This window comes from Diorhabda carinulata, chromosome 5 (assembly GCF_026250575.1).
Source record: "Diorhabda carinulata isolate Delta chromosome 5, icDioCari1.1, whole genome shotgun sequence".
Lineage (NCBI taxonomy): Eukaryota > Metazoa > Arthropoda > Insecta > Coleoptera > Chrysomelidae > Diorhabda > Diorhabda carinulata.
In genome coordinates, this window is record NC_079464.1 from 5,374,929 (window position 1) to 5,396,584 (window position 21,656).

Here is a 21,656-nt window from a genome sequence, read left to right on the forward strand (position 1 = left end):
GTACAGTTTTGTATGTTCCACGTTTTCAAATTTGACACTTGACACAAAACTTACCGAAATTTGTTCCAATTAATTCTTGTGTGCCAAGCTCATGAGCGTCGAGCCCATGAGTTTCGTGCTCAAAGTGCTTAATAAATTAAAAAGCAACTTTGGTGTTTGGTTTCCGAAAAGCCCTATTTAGAACGGATGACTTGTAGATAAGGGAATCTAATTATCTCTATAAAGTGGGCAGTGATTATAAAAAATGGATGTTTTTTAGTTTTGATAAAATAGAAGAAGAAAAAAAGTTATTTTCTACGATTTTCATTAAAATGCGAAATTTTCGATATTTGTGAATAAAATATGGAAACCGGTACAAATAGAAAGAAAAGGGAAGATAAAGACCTATTAGAAGCAGTTAATTCAAAAAATTTAGACGAAGTATTGGAAAAAGTGAAAGCAATTGATTTTCGATGCCCGTTTCAAAAATGTAAAAATAAAACTAAAGATTTTTCCATTGACTGCAAATTTTGTAAGTGTAGATTTTGTATTAGTCATGGTTTACCAGAAATTCATGGATGTGGAGAGGCAGTTAAAAGGGAAGAAAGAGCGAAAATGGTACATCCCGTACCACAAGTTTCGCAACAAAAATCTTCAGAAAACGCAGCAAAATTAACAAAAAAATTGAAACAATTACAATTAGAGAGAAAAAGTAAAGGCCCAAAGAAAAAATAACAATTTACTATTTTAAAAAATTACCATTGTATTTGAAAGTTATGTTGATAGTAACTAATAATAGTCAATTACTATTCTGAATTTTATTTTTTATGCTATTAACCATTGGTAAAAAATCATTTTTATGCTGCATTTGGTAACTATTCTGGATATGATGTAACAGAAAAAGAAAACTACAATTGATATACAAAAATTTAATCATTATTTCTCTTACATAAACTGATATATTCATAATAATATAAAACATACAAATAAAGTACTTCAATATTAATAATAGATATTTCTCTAAATGATCCTTCCCTATTTCCCCATTCCCACTAAAGCTTCATCCATCAATTCGTCGTCAGTTATGCCCGGAGAAGCAGATAAAGGACTTCTATTAATCAACGGACTCGGCGCTGGTGATTTTACTATATGAACACTAACAGAAGGAGACTGAGGTAGAGGTTGTTGCGGCTTTGCGCTAAAATCCAATACTTCTTCGTTTTTTCTTACATCTTTACGTTCATCTCTAGGCGCCGGTGCAATAAACTTCGATGAAGTAAAATCTATATTTTTTAATAATGTCGACGAAAATCCCATTGGATCCGGATATAATTTTGATGTAGATTCCATTCTGTTGTTGTCCTCCTTGCTGCCTGTAAAGGTAACCGAAGATTACACATCATGGAAGAATGGAGAAAAAATACAAAGTGAATTGAAACTTAAACAGTAACAGAAAATTACACTTCATGGAGGAATTGAGGAAAAATACAATGTGAAATGAAACCAAACCTTCAAGACAACACTAGAAGCCTTCAACATGTGGGCCTACCGCATCTAATCTGACCCATTAAGGGCTGCAGCTTTCAAAGTCAAAATAGCTATGAAGATGTATAAAACATGCATGTTTGGAAGTTCATTTGGGAGTATATCAAGTAAAAAAAAAGAACCTCCAAAAATTTGTCAATGGAGGAGGTGATGCGAGCATCGACTCTCCTGAATGAAGGATATTCAATATAAGTTGCTGGTTTGTTAGGAAGACATTAATCCAGCATCGGTCGCATAGAGAAATGGGTTCATACCATTGAAGACCATGAGAGGGGCGAAAACGTTTCACTAATCAAATTTATGATAGTTTTTTGAGACAACATGCAGGAAAGTCATCAGGAATCTGCTAAAAAATGGAATTATCAGACGTTTGAAATATCAAACGGTTAGAAGACGTTTACATGAAGCAACAAAGTAATCTTTGCTTACCAGAGAACACAAAGTTTAGATATTAAATTTTTTAAGACTACATCAGAATTGGACTATCAATGTTTCTGTTCTTTGATGAAACTAGATTTAGCCTTCAAGCTCCAGATGGACGTGAGTGTATCTGGCGAAGGCAAGGAGAAAGGTTTGCCTGTTGTAATATCCCTCCTAAAGTTTCTTTGGTGGTGGTTTTAAAATTTTTTGGGGAGCAATTTGCTTCGATGCTCTTACGAGGTCTACAAATGCCCAATATTACTTAGACAACATTTACCGTTTGCTGGGCCTAATTTTTCATTCACCTCCACGTGGCTATACAGGCTACTTACATGACGTCAATATCCCTTTATTAGAGTAACCACCTAACAGTCCGGATATGAATAGAATATCTATGGGACTATCTCAAAAAGCGGATTTGAAGTCATAGCCCCCCTGTTTCTAATCATAACCAACTCATAGAGGTCGCTATTGAATTTACCGGAAGCTTTTGTTGAACGTTTGATATCAGGCATACCACGACGCATGTATGCAGCGATATGAAGTAGAGGAGGGCCTACGTGGTATTATTGTTGACCCATATGCATTTATTATCTTTTACTAATTTTTTTTTTCAATTTGGTGTTTGATGTATTTCCAACAAAAACTTTTATGGATAAAATTGAGGTTATGTTAAGGTCATACTCGATTAATTTGTAGATATTCATTATTAAAGTGGTGCGTTAATTTTGTGCACTAGTTTATAAAGATGATACCATTATAATATACACTCACCTTGGATAGTGGATAAATTATGAGGAACCTCCTTTTTCCCTTGATTATCTTCATTAATTTCCTGTAAATTATTTCTAACTGCTGAGTTATCAAATAATTGATTTCCGATGAGATATTTCGAATCGTTTTTCGAAATTGTATCGTATACTTTTTGATCAATTTTATCTCTATTTGTTATATTGGTACCGTCGTTTCTGACTGATTTCTTTTCGTCTGATATCCTAGCAGACAATTTGGGAATTTGAAAATTTTTATCCAACGTTTTGATTCTACCTTCCATAAGGGTGGATTGGGATATTTTGTATACGTTATCTGCTTCTTCTCTACTCAAAATCGGACTAGATTTTCTACTTTCCCGTAACGATGATAAAAGAGATTTTTCCGAATTAGTTTTACCGAATTTTATTTTATCTTTCGATCGATTCAGTTCAATCGATGAATTTAATTTTGGCGAGCTTGTTATTTTCGAATTCGATTTTGATAAATTTGTGCTGTTACTGTTGCATGATGATCCCGATGAACTTTTCGAATAGTTGGTCGAGGTTGATTTGGCACTGGGAGAAAAAGTTTTAGAGCTACTACCACTACCGGCAGTGTTGCTACTGGAATTCATCGTTGGGATAGGAGAATATGAGTTTGTTGATTTTTGGACTTGCGGTTTCTTTGAAGCTGGTCCACTGTTAACACCTGGTTTCAAGCCAGTGTGTGTTTTCGGTGAATTGGTACTATTGGCTGTAAATAGAAAAACAAAATGATTTATTTATAAAAATTAAGGTAAATGAAAGGAAAAATGTAAAGCAAAATAATTTAATGTAGAATAAATTGATGTTTTCCAAATAATAAGCGAATAGTGTTTCAGGATGTAAGAGAAATTATTTAAAGTGTAAAAATAGAATCTAGATTATATAATATAGAATATATGCATACAGGGTATATTCTGGAAGTCTGTTCTGAAAGTAGTAGAACCCTACTTTTTTAACATATTATTTAATGAAAATAGTAAAAACGATTAGATTTTTTTCAAATTAGCACTTTCGCTTCTATTTACTGCTGCTTTCAGTTTTTGTACGCCTGTACCGGAATGTTATTGCGTCACGGCTTGTTGAACTGTGTCTACAGAGTCGTGACAATATGAAATAATGAAAGATTGCGATAGAATTGCATGTACAATCATATTCAAGTTATTACAAAAAAATTCTAATAATAGTAGCGTTCCTTTTGCATGAAATCTCACATAATTTGAACTCATTTAAGTGTAGCTCAATCAATTCAACATCCCATTCAATTTTACTCAAATCAGATTCACCTCCCCCATTAGCGATGCAACATAACTTTTGTTTTACAGAAATAACTCAAAATCAGTTCAGTTATTTGACGAATGATTGAAACTTTTTAGGTTAGATTTACTTGTTTTTTTATTAGAGCCCACAATGTAGTTAAAATTTGTGAATTTATTTTTATCTCACTTTTTTAACGACTAGTACATTTTGGTTTAGAATACAATGAACTCTCAGTTTGTCATTACATTTGACCCACCTTATCAAAGTGCTGATATTAACTTAATTTGAAATAAATCAAATCATTTGAAAAAGGAACGCAATGAATAGCCGCTTTCCATTTACATTTAAGTCAACTGAGACACTCAGTTATGTATCTTATAACTGAATAATGACGTCACTACTCAGTAAATAAAAGGAACACGTAGTGTTAATTAATATTCAATGACTATTTTCATTAATTTAGTATTGCTTATTTTGATGACAAAATCTGACAACGTGACGTCCTCAACTTCACGGAGCTCACTAAAGCGCATGGTCTCAAGCTTGCGCAGATGGCGGATAAGAACTCAGGTCTTAATTACGTAAAATAATCTTAAATGAGAATAATCTGATTTTTGGTGGAAATGGAAAACATCTATCGATTTAAAAACATGTAGATAAAGTGGAAATGATGTTTTTCGATATTATACAGATTTTAAAAATATAGTAAATAAATTTCCACTCACCTTTATTTACTAAAGCCAAACCGGATTGTTTACCCGACGAATTATCTTTACTTCTAGTTTTATTTATGGTAATTTTCATTCCATCCGAACTAGGTTTGACCATGTATTCGGAATTTTTAACGTCCCCAATTTTAACTATACCCTTACCGGATTCGCTCAATTTACTTATAGTTCTATCTTTATTACCGCTCGATTTGCCGGTTATATCCGATGCGTTATCGCAATGCTGAGCGTTCACTTTCAACTTATCGACGATGGCAGATAAAGATCCTTTCCGATTTATCCGAAGTTGATTCGAATTTATTTTAGAAGGATCGACGTTGCTATTCGGAGATGACGAATTATCGATTGCCATTTCGCTTACGTTCGATTCTAACGATTTTGATTTGTTCGAGGACGTTTTGATTTTTTGATTGAGAATGTTAATGGCGTTGGAAGTTTTTTTATCTTTGTCGCGTGAACTGTCTTTGGGGCATTTGGATTTCGAATCGGTACCGCTTTTACCGGAAGGTGAATTGGCGGCGTTTTTTAACGCGGACATACTGGGTTTACCGCTACCGGTTACCGAAGGATGTTTAGGGGAACTACCCAGATGTTTGGGACTGGAAAGCTCGGTTAGATTTTGTTTTGGACTGCTCGGTATGTGAGCCGGGGAATGTTTGGGACTGTGATGCGAAGAACTCGATTTGATACTGGATGATTTCATCATGTTAGGACTTAATTTTCCACTTAAAGAGCTTGGTCGATTCGGTACCGGTGGACTGAATTTTCTTGCTGCACTTGGTGAAGAAGGAGTCGAGGCTGGAGGTGATTCTGTCGATTTTAAAGATATTCCGATAGGTTTTGCACTGAATTCTTGTTTGTGGGGAACTTTTTCTGGCGGTCCCATCGGACTTTCGTCGCGTTTTCTCTTCCTTTTCTTCTCCAATTTATTTTTTTCGTCTCTCAACGATTTACTTTTCCTATCCCTCGTTTTTTCTTCGGGATTTTTAATTGAATTCATAACTGGGGTGATAGTAAGAGTATCTGTAACGACTAGTGGATCCGATGTTGGTCTTTTTTCTTTTACCGATGTTATAGGAGTTATACTTATTCCGTGTATCGTTTCTTCCACGTCATTCGGTAAATTCAAAGTCGTTTCTTCGTTTTCTCCTTTAAAATCTTTTGTTGATATTTCCTCCAGATCTAAATCGTCCAAATTTTCGAAAGCTTCATGTTTATCGGTTACATTCAATAAATCCATCGGATCTAAACTAGATAATTCAAGATCGGTATGAAACCCCAAAATAGAGTTTGGTGTTCTGATTTCCGTTTCTTGTGACACTGGGGTACTTCTCGATGTCGAATCGCAGCTCGACGATTCTAATATATCAGATTCTTCAGTTCCCACCTTCCGTTTGCCACTTTTGTTGCTATCGTCGTGTTTTCGCTTTTGACGCTTGGAATCTTTATCCACATTTTCTAAAAACAGAACAAACATTAACACAAGACAATATTTAATACAATTTACAACTTAAAATAAGAAAAATATCACAAAAAATGGGATATTGAAATATTTAAAATAGTTAAAAATAAATATTTCATCGACACTATTATTCTTTAAACTAGAAAAATTGCATACCCTTTTCTGAAATAGATTCAATCAGGATTTTAAAAAAATAAGCCTTTTGTAAAAAATCTACAGTGCACTCAATATTTTTCATTTTTGGACCCATCACTAGCATAAAAAAATTCAAATGTACCAATATCAACTACAGGTCTTTTTTTATATGATACATATTGTTTCACTTAATAACACATAATGGAAACATAAGAAATAGTTACATCTAAAGAAAAATGCATATTTGAGAAAATTATAAACAAATTATAGATAATTTTCACTGAAAACAGTGTCTTTTTCACTTTTCCCTTCGTTGTCTTCAGTAACGTTATCAATATCATTTCCAATTCATAACAGCCTGTATAAAAATTAAAAATGAAGAAATTGATCCCCTTGTAAATTATATCAAATTATCAATGTTGCTGTTGTACAGTGAGAGATAAAAGAAATTATCTTATTAGCTTGGTATAATTTGCAAATTTTTTGTTATGAAAGAAATTTTTTATGCTGCTAAAAAAAAAGTATGCAGTTGCAACTTCTAACAACAAAAAGTATTGCTTCAAATGTAGTTTTAGCTGACTTCCTTTTATACTTTGAATCATCTCTATGAAGTGTTTATAGTTTTTTTTTCAAATTTGTAGGGAGAAAAAACAAGCTGAGGTACCCAAAAGTCACATTCTTTTTTATATGGTCTCCCAGTAAACTAACTAAGGGGTGTTAATAGTTCTATCTTTTCACAAGCCAAATTTCTTGAGGTATTTTTCAGTATCAAGAGGAAAAAATCAATGTTGGTACCCAAAAGTTACATTGGAAACCTATATAGGCTCCCAGTAAACAAACTAAGGGGTATTGATAGTTTCTACCTGGTTACCATTGGATTTTTTTGGTATTCTTAAATATCAAGGATAAAAATAAATTGTTAATACTCGTAAGTTAAATGGGAACTCTATATAGGCTCACCTGAAACTAACTAAAAGGTGTTAATAGTTTCTACCTTGTAACAAGTCAAATTTCTTGTGGTATTCTTCAGTATCAAGAGGGAAAAATCAATTTTTGGTACTCAAAAGTTACAATGGAACCCTGTATATACAAACAGTAAACAAACTAAGGGGTATTAATAGCTTCTACCTTGTCACATATCAAATTGCACTGGTAGTCTTCAGTATCAAGAGCCTCACAACTTGCCCAATGACATTAAAGGGACGGAGGCTTCTCCAAGGTCATCTGCCTTTGGTAACATCAAGTGGGGCACGACGCCTATGTTCTCAAGGGCCGTCTACAATTAACTATGAATAACTTCTGAGAAATTTTAAAAGTAATCAAAATTTGATTTATTTGGATTTTTTAACAAAAACATCAAACTGCCACAGATTTAACCCGTCAGAGATCTGGAGTTAAATGATTAGAGTCATTGAAAAGACAAATTCTCCAATGATACATCTACATAATCAAATTCAAGTTTTGATTAAAAAAAAAAAGAAAATGTGTGCAACGCCCCTGACAATATCTGAATAAATCGTTGGCAAAATTGAGAGTTGGGTTAAGTTTTCAATTTATTCAGTTGGAAAATTAATTCCGGAAAGGTGAGGAACATTGTAGAATCTTCAATACGAGATACGAAATGTTTTAGTACAAAAAAAGAATAGTTTTTTATCTGTTTCAAATTGGTTAACTCACCGGAAAGAATGTTAGTAAGTTCCAAAGTCGTCAGTACCCCATCGGAAGGTGGGAAATTTGGAAAATTTGAGCTCATCATAGTTTCGTTTAAAAACATATCTTGACTTGCTTGCATCATCATATTGTGACCAGAATTTCCTGAAGATTCTTGCTTAATTTTATCGTTCAATCCCCCGAATTCAACTAAATTGGTGCCGGTTGGATCTTTAGGTCCTCCCGGATCACCAGAACCGAGAGGTAAATTAAAATTTTCGTGTCCCCCGTAATGATTCCTTTTCATCGATTGTTGTTCCCATAATTTTATCACAGATCGAAGGGTTATAGGAACTGATAAAGATTTATTCAATATTTTTGAACTTAATTCGGTGGCTATGTCGGGAGGAGGGTGGACAGGAGACGACGAACTAGGACTGTGTATTCGGCAAATGACGTTAGAAATATCGGACAAATCTATCTCTGCGGTCGCCATACTTTCCTCGACCGGATGCTCCAAAGAGATGGAAATGTGAACTGACGAAAGGGCGCTTACTTCGAACATTGTCATATTTTCAAAATCTAAAAATATTTAATTATCATTAAGGTATTTTAATAATTACTAATTACCTTGTTTGCTGTTAGGTCGAACGCAACTACTAATAATTGTGTTGAATAGAGCTTGTTCTCTTAATATCATCAAAATACTAGCGACGTTGGCAGGATGTGTGAAAGGAATTGTGGTTACTAAAACCCCTTCCATATTTTTACTTTCTGTCATAAAATAGCAGTGATTTTGATCTGGCAGTGTCTAAAAAAAACACTGCATCAGCTAGCAACAAAGGGATGTTGTACTTAATAAAATAAATGTTGAAATACTTACAACAAACAGTCCTTTATTGTTGGCAGATTGCATTTTATTATTACTACATTCGCTTACAATTAGATTAAGCATCGGTTGTACTGGAGCACTATCTACTTCAGTCCAAGGATATATTTGCTGGATTTTTCTTATCAAAGAAAGACACATCGGGAGTGGTTTATTCAATTTCAATAAAAAACATGCCGGAATTACAGCACTATTCTGGCTATTCACAGGTGCGTAAGACGGTGTACTGAAATAATACATTTGAAATACTGAATTATTGTTTTGTATTCAAAGAATCCTACATGATATGGAACATAAGTCAAAAAAGGTCCAGAACTATCAGGTGACCCTAAAGATCAACATAAGATCACTAAGAACAAAAAAATTGACAATATACTGAAAAGAGAAAACGTAGTAAAAAATAATAAATGTTACAGGCCCCTGTACAAGAAGGAATTACTAAAAAATGGAAATAAAAACATATCGGAATTATAACACTATTTTGGGTATTCAAAAATTTGTAAGACTGTGTACTGAAATAATACATTTAACTCTTAAAGTATAGTTTTGTTTCCAATAAATCCCATATAATAGGGAAAGATCCAGAAATATTAGGTGACCCAAAAGAGTACTAAATGATCTAAATTAGTCCACTGAGAACAATGAAATTGACAAGATACTAAAAACAGAAAACATAGTAAGAAATAATAAATAGTACAAACCCTTGTACAAGTAGGAAGACATCAAGACAGTTTACTGAAATGGTACGTTTGAACTATTAAAGTATTATTTTGCTTCCAACAAATCCTACATGATATGGAAAGGTCTAGAAATATCAGGTGACCCAAAAAAAAGGGCACTAAAGGATCAAAATAAGACCATTGAGAACAATGAAATTGACAAGATACTAAAAAGAGAAAACAGTAAGAAATAATAAAGGTACAAACCCTTGTACAAGAAGGAAGAAAGTAAGAAAATGGGAACATGCCGGAATTACAGCACCATTTTGGCTATTCAAAAATTCGTAAGATGGTGTAATAAATTTTAACTAGAGCTACTATCAGGAAAACAGATAACCGATATTCAAGAAATTAACAAAATACTAAGGGGAGGAAACTAAGTAAGAAAAACTAAATGATACAGACCCGTATACAGAAAGTGGAGACAGAAAGAAGAAGCAATCAAGAAAACGAAAGTAAAAAACTAGAAAAGCCACAAAGAAAAGAATGGATAAAAGTTTGGAACAGTTTTCAAAATACGAATTATATACACAACAATGGTATCTGATAGATAATAAAATGACAAATAAGAGCCTTGAAGAAAAGAAGGAAGTAACCACAAAGAAGAACTGATTTGATACTACTGAATTACAAGACAAAAATTAAGATTGGAAGAACAAGTAGAATTACCACCTGAAGGAAAAAAAATAGAGAGAAAAGTTACTGCGAAAGCATGAACATAGACAAGGACCTATAAAAAAACACACAAACGATTTCTATTTCAGTTTATACACGCATCTGTATTTAAAACAAAATGAAATAAAAATTTTTAAATTTTATATAATGATTTCTTACCTTTTACCATTTATATTTTTGTTGACCGTTATCAAAGTTGTTGTTTGTAATTTGTGAGCTGCGGATCCTTCCATACACACAGTCACACTGTATCCCAAATTTTTATTAATTATTGTATCAATATTAATTGGCTCGATTTCATTCTTCTCTATATTCAATAAATCGTAAGGAGATACAAAGTATGTTAACTTCATAGGATGACCACCTTTCCTTTTTTCCAATATACCAACAGGAGATTTGTGTATTAAATTGAAGGGTTCTTTTATAAACGTTTGCAGTTGTGATAGTGTTATCAAATCTGCTTCTAATGATTCCAAAGCTGTGAAAGCTTTGCATTTAATCTTCTTTTCGGCATTCAATTGGTAAATCGAAGTGAAACCTTCCAATTGAGCTGTAAAATCGCTGAAATCGCCCTTAGAAAGACAATTTACTAATTCGGTGCAGCTTTGTTGTTCCTTTTTACCTTCATGATGAATTTTTACATCTTCTACTGAACCGGTTGCACCCAGTACTATTTCCAAGTAGAACATATCTGATGAAATGAAAACACCTGAAGGTTCTACTACAAATTTTAATCTACAAAATATGAAATCTAGGTTTTAAAAAAAATCAATTTATAGCATGTAATTTGAAAATACTGTCATAATGATAATTATTATGGCATTCTAGAAAATTAAACAAATAGCTAAATAAAGAAAAACTGGTCAATTTTCAAAGACTAAGAGTTTTTTAATTTCCTTTATTTTCTAAACATTTTTGTGTGATTAGAACAAAAAGTTGTGTTCAAGAATCGGTCTAAAAATGATGAAAATTGAAGTAACCCTTTTTAACACAATGAAATATATTGGAGTTGGAAGCAGACCACTAAAAGAAGGTGAAGCAGTTTCTAATGAGGAACATAAAGTATTATGTGGACTAGAAGGAGCAAATTCAAAAACTATTAAAAGTTTATGTCTAGAGATGCCAAGTCTAACTTCCCAGCCTCTTGAAATAACAATTAAACTGAGTGATGTAGTTAAAGATTGGAAATGCATTTATTTATGTAAGTACGGGAGGAAGAAATTTGAATATTCCCACGAAACTACCTAAAAAGGGCACAAGAGTTTTATAGGCCTCGAGAATACGATTTTAACAACTAGTACATTTGTAGCGCTAGAACTTTTACCAGTGCACCTTATCGATGGGTAGTTGTTTTCATCTCGGAAAAGCACTTACTTTACTATTTAGACTAGAATTTCAAATAACATTTATAAAACAACAAAAATAATTTGTATTGTGGCTTTGTTGTTCATATATATTGAAATTTGAAAGAAAATTAACAAATTAGCCGGCAGTTGATTATATGAGTGAGATGGAATTGCATTTATTTATCATATAACTAAGTTAGAAAGTTGTATTTTCAATTATTGTCAAAAAATGTCAAATAGTCCATGAAAATTGAATTTTTTGGAAAACCATATTTTTGATCCAGGTACTAAAACAGATATTTCAGAAAAAATATATAATTTTCAATGGTTTTACCTATACTTTAGTTATAAATGTGTATTTTCAGCAATTATGTCAAAAAATCCAAAAATTTGACAAGCTTGTATAAAAAATACTATATCTCCAAAAACCATTTGAGATCAGAAATATTAATTACTTTTTTTTGTTGTTATTGGGTCCCTCCAGTTTCATATTTCTAAGAAATATACAGGGTAACAGTTGGAATAATTTTATTTCGAAAAATTACTCTATATAAATTTAGAGTACTTATAATTGTCAAAAGACAACGTTATAATATTGGAAGAATGTTGATATTATAATGGAAAAAATACTACAGCTTTTTCGTGATTTTACAATCATGATTTTTATATTTTTCAAAAAAAATGCATAATTTTCAATAGTTTTACACATACTTTCACTATAGAAGTATATTTTTGACTATTATGTCAAAAAATCCAAAAATTTAACAGAACATTTTGATACAAATCAATTGTGAAAACATGTGCCTAAGTCATAAAAATTGGATTTTCCGAAAAACTATAGATCTGATCCAAAGACTAACATGATTTTTACATTTTTGGGACAAAAATATAAAATAATCCACGGTTTTTTCTGATACTTTTGCTATTAATAATTCTAGTTCATAAAATAAAAAATAACAAGTATATTTTAGTTATTAAAAAAGAAAACGTAGATTTAAAAACTTTTCAACATGTGGATAAAGTAAAAATAATGTATTTCCACAAACTTAAAGAGTATGGAAAAAATGCAGTTGTAACACTAGTGATTGAAGAAGGAACATTTATTCTGGCATATTTACACTACAAGACTTTCCAAGCATTTCTCACAAACCAATTGCATTGAATTTCCATTTTATACTCACCCTAACTGTCTTGTTAAACTTTCCAATCTTTCCACCATGCTCTGTAATGAAGTAACTTTAATACAATGTTGTAAAGTGTCTAAACATTTTTGATGTTGACTTTTTTCAACACTATCAGAGGCATATCTCTTTTCCTACAAAAACAAATTATTATAAACTTATTTTACATATTACGTATATAGGCCCTACAAGTAAAGTCATTCTAACATTTTTTGATATTTCTTGTAGACTTTTGCATTGAGAAGCTTTCGATCTCAATTTTTCCATCAATATTTCCAATTGCCAGTCTTTTGCTTTGTCTTTATGCTCATTTTTAATTCCATTGGCTGAAAATAATGTGAAAACTAATATTGTAATTCTTTGCATTTTTTAATACTCACCGTTCTGTATTCGATTCATCGTTGGATTTAGTACATTCAAACGTTTTTAATTGCTTTTATTATTTTTAAGTATATCATTTTTTGCACCATGCTCTAAGCACAGGTTTATTCTACTAAATTCACATCAGTAGATTAAAATACCTCCATTATGTTTGCAGTTTATGTATTTATCTCAGTTTCTGTATCGTATATCTGTCACACAGAATAAACGATTAATAGTAAAATACAAATGATAAACAAAATATAGTTAAGCAATAATACGTGGCGCCACTCAAGTCCCGAAGGCACCTGCATAAACTAATTATGTATTAGTATTTCTGAAATTGTCCACCACATAAACTGAGAATTAAATTTTTCTATGTCCACAGAGAATCAACCGAAGAGCTGGTTGCTCCACGAAAGTGGCTCAATCGATATAATATAATTTCACTTTTCTAGGTTATATTCATGACATCACTAGGTGTCCTAACAGTTTTACTTACATTAGGATTTTAAATAGTTTTTGATAGTTATTATTAAAAACTTTATGTACGTTTATTTTTCATTTATTTTTTTTTGTAATGTAGTTCGAAATGACTGTTTTTGGCTGTTTTTTGATCCTTTTTTTAATAATTTCCAAAACACCAAGCTATAATAGAGGCTTTTAAAATTCAATAAAATATAGCAAGAAGCACAAGAAAAGCCACCATATTAAAAAAATTATGCTGAAATCACACATGATTTATGTATAATTTAAATATCCCAACATTATAGTAAATGTCACTGGATTTTGCAGTGTGATAATTCTCAGAAAACTAAGAAAGATTAATGCAACCATAATCATATTAAAACATTTTTAATAAGTCATTTATAATTCACTTGTTGAATTTAATTTAACTGCTAATTCAGTAACAAAAAAAATATACTGAACCATCCTTTCCTCGAACATATTCTATGATATATAGTACCTTTTTCAACCGCTAGGGGATTATTATGACGTACAATGTCAGTTGTTAGTATACAAGGCCGAAAAGGGAAGGGTATTGAGTTTTTAATTGGTACAAAACAATAAGAATAAGTGAAGAGATTTCTGTTTAAAATAAAATGGCTAAGAGCCCCCAAGAAGTAGTTTTCGAAGGATGGCTTACTAAATCGCCCCCAACGAAAAGAATATGGAGAGCTGTAAGTTTAATTATTTACACATACTTTTATCTATAATTCGATATTTTAAATTGATGATTCATATATTATAACAATGCAGTAATTAGGAGTTTTTATAAAGATACGATCTCGTATCATTTTTCCTCAGAATATATTCAAATATTCGGAAAATGATTTCACTTGGTTCAACACTAAATTGTATATAGCATATCTTAAAAACCTTTTGAGTAATTTCTAACTGAATATAACAGTACAGGATAAAGTCTGTCGAATTAAAATGAAAATGAATTGACACTCATTACACAAGAACACATTATTTTATATTTTTCATATTATATTTTATAATTATTGTAGGTTACTTTACATACATTAAATTTCAAAATAATATACTTCAACAAATTTCTTTTTCATATTGTCAAGTGAAGGTCGAAACTATGTCTTACAAACTAAAAATAATAGTGTCCGCTATTTGTTTACTTTATAAGAGCATATGTTTACATTTTGTCAGTGAGTGTGACAAGGTAAAACTTGCAAGCACCTGCTGATTTGTTTCTTATTCTTTAACTGCAAATTATTTCTTCAGTGATTATGATGTAGCTTAGTCCCAAAACATGTTATTATGAAGTTCGTTTATAAAATGTTTTAGTTCTTGCAAATTCAGACTTGTAAGTTTTAAAATAGGTCAAACCAAGGAACTATCATTTGAAACAGCATTAATTGCAAGTCTTCATAGTTTAGCTAAAAGTAACCGTATCATTGCCGCCGAATTAAAAATACGTCGACGTACCGTGGACTACAATGTGAAAAACTATGCAGCTTTGGCTGATAAAAAACATCAGTAAAGGTGATTGATGATTCATGAGCTTAGAGATAGCAGCTCAAATCTATGAATCTAGAGATCTGCATTTGAGTCATTCTACAGTGAAAAGGAGATTGAGAGAAGCTGGCAAGAAGAGTGGGAGATAGTTTTATGTAGAGATAAGTCAATTTTTGAGATTTTTGGGACATTTTTGGACAGAAAATGTATCTTCCAGCAAGACAACAATCTCAAGCATTCCTTGAAGTTGTGCAAAGAGAATTTAACAGAATTGGGAAGGAAGGATGTACATCACAGTGCCGCAATCCAATGGAGTTGTTGTGGGACAAATGGGTCAGGGAAGTCAGAAAGTAGTTTCCTAGTTCCATATCACTTCCCTTGAATATCCTGAAAAGCAAATGGAATCAAATAGATGACAATTATTAGTCAAAATTGTTACCCAGAAGGCCAAAATTGTGCACTGAAATAATAAAAGTACAATTACAAAATGTAATTTTATTATTACTAAATTCTAATCTATATATGTTCTTTAAAATATAAATATCTTTTGACTAGTAGATTTAGCATTCCATGAAAATTATTTATTAGATTATGGTGTTTTCTTGTGAAAATTATCCTTATATCTCCAGCAGAAGTTTTTTCTAACCCTGTATGTTGACTTTTCTCCTTATACTATTAATCAAATGCCGTGTAAAGTTTTCATAATTGTTCATAGTTTTTGAATTTTATAAAGAGGGATATAATATTACACCATTTTAGAGATGGAGAAGAAGATGGTTTTTACTTACACATTCTGGAGAGCTCCCCGGTCAGTATATTCTCACTTACTACACAGATAGGAATTGTAGAAAGCTGAAAGGAGTCATTCACCTGGACCAATGTGAACAAGTCGATTTAGGACTAAAATTAGATGAAAGAAAATTGAAATTTGATCATGTTTTTGACATAAAAACGCCAACTCGCACATATTACTTAGCAGCAGACACAGACAACGAAATGAGGTCATGGGTAACTTATATTTGTAAAGTTTGCAGTTTAAAACCTACTAATGAAGATGATGGTGAGTCTAACTCAATTTTAACGAATATTCTATCTAAATTAATTAAAATAACTCTTCGGGAGAGTTATGGGAGTGTGGAATGAACATGTTTCAGTTCAACAGGGACAGTTGAAACAAATATATTTAGAAATAATAAAGATGAGCTGATAAACAAATAAGCCACCAAATATAATTTGTGAATATGCATTTTCATTTCACAGCATTAAGCGTGGGTCTTGAAGGATTCTGTCCATCAACGCAACTACAAACTACTTGCCCTGAAGTAGAAATAACTGAAGAATATTGTGACAGGGTGAAAGTAATGGATCATTTTAATCAGACACCACCTGTAACACCAATCAGCTCTAGTCCTTATATTCCCATTTCGGAATGTATTACGGGGAAATCACCTGTTTTTAATACTGAGGTGAGTTGTTCAATCCATCATTTGAGTTTATAAATTTTTTCTTTTACCTTTGGGATTAGTAAGCACCTGTGCGAGTTTGATGTAACAAGAAGCACTTACTATATATTTATAATAGTTATTGTAAAAATTTTACTAATAACAAATTTTATTTTGATATATGCAGATAATACAAAATCAGACATTCGTTAATAGAGTGAAAGTCATAGAAAAAACTAATATTAAGGTGACAATATGTTTCAATATATATTTTTTTTTCATTTCAGGATCTTAAGAAATTGTTAAATTACAGTAAGAATGATTATTTTAATAAAGACCAAGGTGCCTATTATAATGACGAAGAGTTTATAAGTAGAGATTATTTAAATTGTAAAAATGTACAGGAAACTGTAAAATTTTATGATTGTCCAAGGAAATTAGCACCACAATGCCCTCAGTTGTATATAGATAAAGTTGAATCTTGTAGTGAAAAACATGGGTCTCCTTTACAAAGCCCTACTGACTCTGACAGTGTTTTTACTGATGAATATTGGTGTCATAATACACCTTATGAATTGGGTAAGTAAAATATTTTTAATCATTTTATTTTTTCCTAAAACGTCACCTATTACCTCTTTATTCTCCTTTCATTTACTTACTTTTTATGTCTGTATCCTGCGGGAGTGTAAAGTTAGAACATTTTTAATTTTCGTTAAGACAGTATGTAGAAATGTAGATATTTCAGATACATCAAAATCCAAAAAGTCGGAAAGTTCGGATGAAGATGGAAATTTCACTGTAACTAAAAAGTTTACTAAAGCAAATGCACCTAATGACAACATATTGAGACAACCACCACCTAGACCTCCAAAACCTACGCACATTTTCACTAGTATCCCATGTAGTAGTACAACGGTGTAAGTATATTCTTCATGTATATTTATTTTGATCATAAGGGAAAATGATACAATTTGAAATATTATACTTCAATTTTCCAGCATTAAAAGCTATTTTAATACAGTTTTTATCCAGGTGATTACAAATTCCGCATTATATCTTAAAATTCATACCATACTAAAGTAAAGATTGTTGTCTTTATAATTCTTTTTGCCACTTAGCCTTACAAAAAAGTTGTTCTACAAATTACCCGTTTTCTAGAAGGGGTATTTTCACTACAAAAGCCTTTCATTAAGGGTATGCTTCTATTTTTTAGTATAAAAAGCCAGTTAATACATATGTAGTTGTGATAATAGTTCATTTCACTAAAATTTTTCTGTCGTGGTGATTAAAATGTGTAATTCATACAGAAATTGATGTTTAAAATTTTAGAAAAGAACCAGAAGTAGTACCCCAGCAAAAAGTGTTAACAGATGATATGTATGACTTTCCTAGATCACATCATGTAGAAACAGAAACCACAACAATGAAAAAAAGACATTGTTATAATAATGCTGCCCCTTCGCAATGTCCAGAGGGTATCATTTTTAGATACGATATCTCCCCAAAGGCAGAAACTTCAACAGCAGTAAGTGTATCAATATCACAATTATTATATAATTATTATATAATATAATATTTATTGTTTTAGGTGTTCCAATATGAAATAGAAGATCAAGAAGAACCTCCATCTCCTGCACACTCTCATTCTTCATCGGCTCCCACTTACTCCAATTTACCCAGTCCGTCGTTAAGTGTCAACCAAACCATGCTACCACCAACTGTAAACAGGGAATTGAAACCCAAAAGAAAATCGTCCGATTCTCATTCGGTTGCTTCCAATCCGGAACCATCTTCTCCTAGAAACGTCCCATCAGTAGATAGAAAATTAAAACCACCGACACCTTTGCAGGTTAGTCCATTTATTTTTTTTTTTAATTTAATGCTAATTGTTTATATTGTTGATTTTAATTTGTGTTTGATTCTTCAGGAGGCTCACATGAGGAAACCTTTCCATTCGGAAGAAGAGCAAAGGAAACATCGTGCAGCACCAAGTCCAACTCCAACGCCACTTAATATACATCGATCTCACGATAGTTTATTATCTCAAAACGACGATGAACAAATGTATCATTATCTTTCGGGTAAAATGCAATATTTGGATCTAGATCTCGATGGTGCTAACTCTAGTTTTGGTGGTACCAGTATGGCACCAACAACTAAATCACAAGAAGACACCGTTTACAAAAAAGTCGATTTTATGAAAACTGAGGCGTTTAATCTCACGAGAAATATATTAGAGAAGGAACGACAGGTGAAAAAATGAAAGTTTTTGTATATACAGGGTGATTTACAACCATCTATTAATCTATTATTACGAAAGAAATTATTTTATTGTAGATATTTTTTTCTATAAGGTTTTTTTATACTTAAAGTGTTTTTGATTTTATAGTTTTGAATGATTGAATTTTCTTTTATAAGTAGATTCGATAGATTTCTATATATTGTACAATTTATGACATATCGCCTACAATTTTTCAAATTTTTATAAATCTTTTTCTAATTACATTTTTTTATATTTTTATAATTTGTTGGAAATTATCATTTGAAAACAATTTTTTTAGTAGATTTTGTAAATTTTTCGAATCATTCCGGGGTTTTTCAAAATTTTATACATAAATATCTGACAGGATCTCATTCAATATTCAATTTTATATACTAAAATTTAGTGAAATAGCTTTTTATAGTTATATGGGGGCCGTATAGACCTAATTACATATTTTTAAATAATAATCAATTTGAAAAAAAAAGAATATACTTTTTCAATTAATTAGTCGTCTTAAATTAATTAAAATCGTTTGATTACGTCACTAACCATGAAAAAAGCTATCATAACATACATTATCATACATAACATTTTGCTGTTTTATAATATAATGTTTTTCTTTTATATTGATATACATACACTAAACTACTCGCTATTCACTGAATTATCCACTAAAACTTAACTATTCACTAATCTATTTAAATTCGTCGTTTACTGAACTACAGTTAAGTAATTCAAAGTGGCCCTTATCACAGTGCCGCACCATTATCAATTACTTATTTATTACTCCTTGAGTTTATCATCATGATAAATTGTTTGTATTTCATATTTATGTCAGTTTTATGGATTGTCAACTTTAACCCCATTTAGGTATCATCTTTAATTATTTATTTTATATTAATGTGAGTGTACTCAACCAAATCTACTGATTTTATTTATTCATAATTATAATTGCATGAAATAAGAATCAGTATTTAAGGAAGTTTGTATACTAATACCGTGTTCTCGATAGTTTGATATTCGTAGAGTATGCCAGTCAGATTATTGAAACGAAATGTAACTTTAATTTATTATTAAATTCTCAGTTTGCTAAATAAATTGTTTTTTAAGAATTGAGTTATTTAATTCTATTACAACGCACCAAAAACTCATTTTTGGTCAGTTAACTTTAACAGAACTCTTTGTTTATCGGTTTGACATAGATCATAGTCAAGTGACACTTTTAACTGTTTTATTGGAGATTTTGAAAACTATTTTCATTGTTATGTTTTTTTAAACATAATTTATCATATTTTGTGTACAATGATTATGTTCTTGTTTATATAGGGTATATCTTACCTTACCAGGATATTTTTCTTCTGCTAAGTAATCTTTTGAAGATGTAAAGATGAGATGCTAGTTTTTAATTATTTTTAAAAAAGTTCTTTATATTTTCAAGTCTGTCATATCAAAATTATAAGGCAATAATTGAAATATATTATAGTTTAATGAGAATGTTTTTTATTGCAAACACCTTTAATTTTCGAAATTATTTGAATTTGCACTAAAATAATTTCTCTATATTTTGTTCCTTCAATAATTTTAATTATAAACAAAATTTAGCGAATTAATTTAAAAACAATTTAGTTCAAAAAATGTCGATTAATTTCTAAAAATATGTTCAAAAATAAAGGCACCTATTTGTCTTTATTTTTACCTTTCCAGGTGCCAGATAACGGTGCTCTTTATTCCCATTCCTTTCACTATCTTCTGCCTTAATTTCTCTAAAATATTTCCTTTTTTCTTTCTTTCTATTTCTTTTGTTTTTATTTGCTATCTCAATTATTTTCTCGTCAATCTATCTATCTTTCAATATTTCCACACCAATTTTATTGCTTTTTATTCTGTTAATTTTCATTTTCAGGTGTCTGGTGGAGGTTTCGATCCTTCTTCTATCAATTTCTTTGTTATTTTACCATATTTTTAATTCCTTTAGTGCCTTCCCTTTTCTTGTGTTCAAGATCTAGAATTTTATTGCTTTTTGTTCTGTTAATTTTCATGTTCATGTTTTAGATCCTCATTGTACCCTTTTCTTCGTTCACTTACCATATTTTTTAATTCCTTTAGAGTCTTTCCTTTTTTGTGTCCAGTTTCTTCTAGAACTAATAATAAGGAAAATACAACCCTTTAAATGGTTACATTGATAACCTTGTTTCAAGGGTTTATAAAAAATTGATTTCATGTCTCCATCCACTCCATTCTTCATGAATACAAGGTGGCTCTGGATAGCTAGTCACATTTGTCTTAATTATTTGCAGAAACTATTCCCTAAATTGTTGCCTGAGGCTTTTCTACTCAAAGTACTCTTGTGATCCGATAGATATCACCATTTTGAAAGCATTTACTGTAACCCTTACTATCCTACCATAAAATTACTTCGTATTCATATAGGGTAAGGCAGATGATGACATGAAATGCCTTATATGCCTTATGGGCACACTAATGGAACCTGTTTGGAAGATATTTGAGGAAATACTCTCAGTTTAGACATACCTTTACCTCTAGAAATAATTCTGGAATACATTGTGTATTATATCAGAATCATACCAAATTTATTAGTTTTGCTGGTATTTCCTGGACTTCTCATTTGGGCTTCCTACATCAAATACTGTCAAAAGTTTTTTTAAAATCAACAAAAAGGATATTTAGATCAATAATTATAGATAATTTTTCTTACCAAAATACACTGCCCTAATATATATATTTTTTTTTCAATTAAAAATGTTTTTGAGAATTTCCATTCTAGCTCAATCACTTAATTGATCTGTAATAGCATTTTTATCACATTTTCC

The 21,656-nt window shown here is 31.1% G+C and overlaps 3 protein-coding genes across 3 annotated transcripts; 2 read left to right on the plus strand and 1 right to left on the minus strand.

The window, feature by feature from the left end:
* Positions 1-86: 86 nt before the first annotated feature.
* LOC130893680 (DNA-binding protein SMUBP-2) lies at positions 87-985 on the plus strand. Its single transcript, XM_057799961.1, has one exon. The coding sequence runs from the start codon at positions 343-345 to the stop codon at positions 712-714; it is 372 nt and encodes a 123-aa protein (XP_057655944.1). The 5' UTR covers positions 87-342; the 3' UTR covers positions 715-985.
* On the minus strand, positions 889-16,020 carry LOC130893678 (mediator of RNA polymerase II transcription subunit 1). Its single transcript, XM_057799958.1, has 11 exons — positions 15,909-16,020; positions 13,164-13,355; positions 12,973-13,109; positions 12,784-12,917; positions 10,416-10,991; positions 8,857-9,088; positions 8,604-8,784; positions 8,001-8,555; positions 4,724-6,184; positions 2,719-3,450; positions 889-1,352 (listed from the first exon to the last, which is right to left on the minus strand). Exons 2-11 carry the CDS (start codon positions 13,180-13,182, stop codon positions 1,015-1,017), a joined length of 4,365 nt encoding a protein of 1,454 aa, XP_057655941.1. The 5' UTR covers positions 13,183-13,355; positions 15,909-16,020; the 3' UTR covers positions 889-1,014.
* Positions 14,109-20,316, plus strand: LOC130893679 (GRB2-associated-binding protein 1). The gene is made up of 8 exons (XM_057799960.1): positions 14,109-14,324; positions 15,880-16,180; positions 16,381-16,586; positions 16,850-17,141; positions 17,308-17,479; positions 17,892-18,087; positions 18,151-18,411; positions 18,490-20,316. The coding sequence occupies exons 1-8, from the start codon at positions 14,247-14,249 to the stop codon at positions 18,823-18,825; spliced, it is 1,842 nt and encodes a 613-aa protein (XP_057655943.1). The 5' UTR covers positions 14,109-14,246; the 3' UTR covers positions 18,826-20,316.
* The last annotated feature ends 1,340 nt before the right edge of the window (positions 20,317-21,656 follow it).